Source organism: Sinocyclocheilus rhinocerous, unplaced genomic scaffold, assembly GCF_001515625.1.
Source record: "Sinocyclocheilus rhinocerous isolate Xijiao unplaced genomic scaffold, SAMN03320098_v1.1 scaffold717, whole genome shotgun sequence".
NCBI classification, from domain to species: Eukaryota; Metazoa; Chordata; class Actinopteri; order Cypriniformes; family Cyprinidae; genus Sinocyclocheilus; species Sinocyclocheilus rhinocerous.
This window is the reverse complement of record NW_015649226.1, coordinates 86890-93031: the sequence shown is the minus strand read 5'-3', so window position 1 is coordinate 93031 and position 6142 is coordinate 86890. Positions and strand designations below refer to the sequence as shown.

The following is a 6142-nucleotide window of genomic DNA, read 5'->3' as shown; positions in this document are numbered from 1 at the left end:
GATGAGACTTTTCATCAGACCCTTAGCAACTCTGTCTCCTTGTTGATGTTAATGAGGTTGTTTGGTTTGGTTATGCTTGTGAGGGCCAAACATCCTTACTAATATAATTAACTAATATAATTAGGTATCATATTTGTCCTAACTACTTAAAAATGCTCATGAATTGGCCAGATCATGTTAATATGTAAATCAAATGATGTGTACAGGTTTCTGCGACGGTTAGACGTAGGTCATATTTTTGTCTTGGTTTCCAGTGAAAGCATTTGCCTATGAGTTAAGACAAATTAACTTATTTTAAATAGTTGACAATTCTGTCATTATTTGCTCATCCTCATGCCATTCCAAACCTGTATGATTTTCTTCCTCCTGTGGGACAGAAGGAATGTTCTAGATATTTTTTAATATATCGTAAGGAGATGTCTGTCAAGCTCCATCATGACAAAGGAACACCATAAATGTATCATGAAGTACATAATGAGAACTCAAATTTTAGTCTGTTCTTCACATAAAACTACTATATAATTTCAGAAGACTTATAATGTAGCACACAAAGTCAATTTAAGAATACATTTATGGTGCTTTTTTGTCGTTTTTGACATTTCACTTTCACTACATGAAAAGTGGCCAGGATATTCTTAAGAAATTGTGTTTTTGTGTTCCATAGAAGAAATAGAGTCAAACATGGAGTGGATCATAATAATACACATAAATATTAACAATAATAATGATAGTAAAAAATTACACACACACATACACACATACATAAAGTGTAAAATATACTGCAACAATACTGATTGAAATAAATTATATTTTTCCCAGTGTACACAACAATCGTAATCATAATCGATATGTTTATTTGTTTTTAAAATGACAAAATGTACAGTATGTGTGCAATTATACACCCCAACAGGGCGTTTGCTGAATACACAGTTCATCAATTTCCACAAATACAATTCACACCCCATCCTGTTCTGTTGGAGGTTTGCCAGATGGTGGCAGTGTAGGAACAATTGCCTTCCTTACATAAGTCTGTTAATTCTTCCTGCTTAGTGATGGTGAGAAGGGGATTTGAATACCTGGCTGACCTGTTGACAACGTAACATCCTACGACATAAACACCTATTTGTGTACCCATAACCCCTTTCTCCTCTCCCAAAACCTTCCCACAACATGCAGACAGACACAAACCACACACCTTCAATCACAAGCTAATTGCCTTTTCCTCAAAATAAATAGGTCAACACAAGTGTCTGATGTAAGGAAGGACACTCGTTTACCTGTGCACACAAACAAGGGTGCATGTTTGTTCAAGCCACGGTTTTGCCAGAGCACTTCTTGCAGAGCGTCTGCGTGTAATTAGCCCATCAAGAGCCGTTTTCTGTTGCTCCAACCTGAAACCTCTCCAGGGTTGAGCACACTCCATCAGTGTACCCTGGGATTTGACTTTGTTTGTGAGAAAGCCGTTTCTAGGCTGTGCGTACACATAGTGACAGAGGCGTATGCATGCATGCTCACGCAAAAGAATGAAAATGACGCCCCAAATATACTGTTAACACATATTTTAATTGTCACAAATGCATGCTTTTCATAGCCACACAAAATCTCAAATGTGCACTGCAATGTTAAAATACCTTTGGAGAAACAAGAGGTGGGGCATGTAAAACCCATCCCTTGTCTTTCGCTCCATTAGTGAATACCATGCACCACAAGTTCCTCCCCCTGTTAAAGCACACACACAAACACACATGCACACTTAATTCTGCAATCCTCTTTGTGAAAGTGACGCGCTTCTGTCAGAAACAGAGCTTAGCTGAAGTGAAACAGGGAGAGAGAGAACAAGGCTCATTCAATTTCTGCTTGTCTGCCATCCGGTTAACTACTGTCTGAGGTTCTGTGATCTGGTTTTTCTTTCAGGTTGATCAGTGGGACTGCGAAAAAGACATCCAACCAGATCTTCGAAGCTTCTCATTTTGGACATTTGAAATTTGGGATTTTCAATTGCTGATCAAAATCTCAACTTCATCTACAGGTAACCTGATTTGCACTCGCACAACTCTACAACTTTGGCCTGTGGTTTGGAAGATGCTAATAGCTTATGCAAATGAGATACAAATCTAACGGAGGACTCCCATATCCTTCTCTTATTGATTTTGTATTCTTTTAAACTTTGGTGTATGAGCAAACAGCTGTGACTGTGAGGTGGTCTCAGGTGAGGGGGGTGAGACAACAATCAGGTGTTTTTTGGGGTTGGTTGGGCTCAAACAGAGCCACGGTGGAGGACGACCCGCTGGATTTCGCTGATATGGATGGGCACGGGTATGACCGCTATGCGGATGGAGACAGGGACAGCTACCAAATTGATTACCGGCGTATTGTGGGGGACATGGAGCCGGCCAGGCCACGGATGTCTTTACGAGACTCGGATCATCACTTTCATGGCCCGTTTACCCATAATATACTACATGGGCACGGGCACGAGACGGCTTCCCAGCGCTACAGTGCCACCCGAATACAGGCGGGATATGAACCAGAGAGGTGAGAACATAGTGTAGGTCTACTTATTAAGAATGAATGAATGAGCAGGTCTTGGTTTCTTTTTCTCAAGTATCTGATTTTACCATTCTAAGACACTGTACATCATACTTGATCACATTTAATAAGGAGGGACATATACACACACAAATATACATTATGTATGCCATATATCATTTATACAAATATATGGTGTATACATTAACTCAAAATTATGTCTATACCCATTATACACACACACACACAGATACAACAGATATATATATATATATATAATTTGTTTATTTCAGACAACAATACTGATAAAAATATTGACAAACAAATAAACATACGGTCTATTATTCTTTCATTCAATTATATATTTGTACAATATAAATGTTATTTACAAATGTAAAAACAATGACCTGATGACCAACTAAATAATTATGATTAATAATGTATTTTGACCCATTAATAATTAATGCTGTTTTGGGAATAACTCGTGTTGATTTTGGCCCCCTTTTGTGTATGTATGTGAGTCATTTCTTTATATTTTAAACTTGTGTTGAAATTGTAGATGGAATAATAGAAAAATAACAGCTGTGAGAGTGAATGGGAGAGAAGAAGGCGAGGGTGGCTCTGTTGTGTCTGTGACCGCTGTTTTGTCCAGTCAAAACAAGTGAAGACAGTAATGTATTATAGATCAGCTGTAAATGCAGAATCAGCATAATGATATATTTATAAACAAATAAGCATTTTATTTAATCATTTAATCGTCATTTAACAACTTTAAATGAATGAATTCATAACAATGAATTAACTGACTGATGTTAGTTATGATAAAGTGTTTTGCTGCATGCATTATAATAACTTTACTAACAGTTGTTCCAGCTTCTTAGTTTGAGAACTATTGCATTAGATAAATGATACTAAATCTTGTCTTGTTTTTTTTTTTTACAGTATATTGATTGTTTTATCATTTAGAACCTATCAGAAGTGGGTTTGTGCTGTCTTCATTTAAAATAAATGCCATTTGTTTGATATTTTGTTACCTAACATGGTGACATTTATGCATAGGTGTCGAAATACTTTTTGGGTCCACTGTATAAGCATCAATCACATTCCTAAATAACAGTTTGGAATGTCCACAGCAACAGCCTTTGATGTTGTTTTGACTCTCAGGATACAAGACACCTTTTCAGAAACCCCATGAGCGGATCTGGCATCACAGCTTATTACCTCATCCCAGCTTTGACACTGACACCTGCAACACAGGTGCTTTTCTAAGGGTCAAGCAAGGGTCTCCCCCAGTGTTCGAACTATACCGTGGACTTTGGGGGAAGGTTTAAATCGCCGTCATGCATGAATGAATGATATTTTTGCAATTTTACACATAATAATCCACGATGATCACATTACACAAAACTGAAATTGCACGTCAAAATAACACATTGTCAATATTTTTTGAGACCCCCCAAAATTTCACAGATCCCGTTTTCATGGGGAGCCCATGTCTTATTAAGGGGAGCCGAGCTCCCCCTAGCTCCCCCGTAGTTTGCACCCTGGTCTCCCCATCTTTGCGGTTGACACTTCTGCCCTCAGAGGTTAACTAGTATTTATCTGCCTCAGAAATGCAGATCTTCAGCTTCGTTTAAGGACCATGTGACTCTGAGAATGTAAGACATGACCCATCAATCTGTAGTGTGTCTGCATGCTCTTCAACGCTCCTTGCACATCTTCTGTGTTGTGCAGCATCTGAAATAATCTCTGCTGACTGTGTCATGATTCATGAAGCTTGTTGCTAAACTAAACTGAACTAAAATCTAGAGGGACTTTGTCATTTTTCCACCACATCTTTTCCCTTTCCCATTAGTGTCGGCTCTCTCGACAGATGAGAAGAGAACTTTAACGAAGGATTACTTTGATAGAGCACTCTTTAGGTCTAATCTGCAGTTTAGAGTATAAATCCCACTAGGAAAGAACAGCATGTCTGTGTATGTTGAGGGTGCAAGATTAAACGTCCATCAGGAATTGATTCTGCTGATGGCATATCCACTTAGAGTTATCTGGGTGTTAGATGCTGCCTATATGTTAAACGAGGCTTTAATGGTCGAAGTGATTTTATTGAATGTATGTGCAGTTAAATGCAGTGCAATTCTAGTGCAAAATGAATTACAAATCCCATGTTGTAATCAAGACTTCATTAATCATTGAATGATTTTGCAATGAATGCAAACCACTGAAGTCCACTGAGTTGTTAAATACAAAAATGCAACACTCTCAGGAAATTTTGTATGGTAAGTGCATTGAAATTTAAGTTTTTATGCTCAGAAAATATAACCCTCTGAAGATCTGGCCTTAAAACAAATGATTTTATTCTAATATTTTTGTATTACATATCAACTTGTTTGTTCTTTTTAAATTTATAAATAAATAAATATGCATGCAAAAGTACAGACTTAATATAGTAAATATAGGAATGAAAATTACCAAAATAAGAGCAAATAAATTTGAGATACAATAAAAAAATAAAGCAAAATAATAAGACAATAAACTATTGCATCCTTTAACAAAATAAATTACAAGACAGCACAGGTTTCGCTTCAAATAACTGGTTCCAAATAAATAAATAAGAAGAAAGAAGGAAAAAGTGCGTGGTTCCTGACATCCTGCATAGTTATTGCTGTTTATTACGGGTGTTCAGGTTTAGTTTTATAAATATTTATAACATTTTTAGAATATTTAATCAAATGTATTGTAATGTGTCCCAATTAGGCGTGTTGCAGGCATGATTCAGCTCATAAAAAGTACCAATTGAACATGTTCAATTCAAAAACATGTTCTGTTCAATGAGTCTCGAGTCGAGAACGCATTTTTCAGATCGGTATTGTGCATCGGTTCAATCGAATCATCGAAAAGATTCGACGCAAAAGAACGATTTGTTTACTTCTCTCAGAATCTAGTTCGATTTTGCAATGAAATCTCTCAGGTATTACGAACATTGTATGCGTTATATCGTTTCAACATAAGAGTGGCTTATGTAAATCCAGAGATATTTAAAAATAAAAAAGTATTTATTGACTCCCAGAAAACGTGCAAAAACAGGTTTGGGGAGTGTTTAGCTCAACCTTTCCTGTTCCCTTTCCAAGCGTTAAACTGAGCGGGCATCATGTGACTTCAGTTCACACGGTTGACGGTCTCTCCATGAGACCCTCCATCCAGAGCAGCCTGTACGGGATGAGAGACTGCTGATCCCCGCATTGATCTCTAATGCATTTTAATACAGCCGTCATCATGTGAGATACTGTGAGGATATTTCGTGAGGGTGAATATTCAGCAGAAGGAAGTGTGTTCATAACACTGGTCTGAAAGAGAAAGTAACTCGAAACTGTAAGTTGATTCCTCTTTGTTTTTCTATTTAACGCGCTTATAAACGTTGAAGAATGAGCAGCAAGCTATCTTATCTGCACAGAAAATTGTCGTTTAAATTCTTCTCATTTTGAATTTATTTGTGTTTTTGACATTTATCTCGCCTAACTATCAGTAGGCATTTTTCCTATATTTACATATACTTCTACGTATTTAGCAGACGCCTTTATCCAACAAGTATATATATATATATATATATATA

General features: G+C 37.0%; 1 protein-coding gene across 4 annotated transcripts in view; it reads left to right on the top strand.

Moving 5' to 3' along the window:
* Positions 1-1811: 1811 nt before the first annotated feature.
* Positions 1812-6142, top strand: part of impdh1a (IMP (inosine 5'-monophosphate) dehydrogenase 1a) — a 23726-nt gene continuing 19395 nt past the window's right edge. For 2 of the 4 annotated variants that reach the window (XM_016515136.1, XM_016515134.1), the window contains exon 1: positions 1813-2535. In XM_016515136.1, coding sequence (XP_016370622.1) covers positions 2303-2535 — 233 coding nt within the window. In that variant the 5' untranslated portion in view covers positions 1813-2302. Of the gene's footprint in view, positions 2536-5758; positions 5902-6142 lie in introns of those variants that run through there. The other 2 variants (XM_016515135.1, XM_016515137.1) reach the window with 2 other exon arrangements.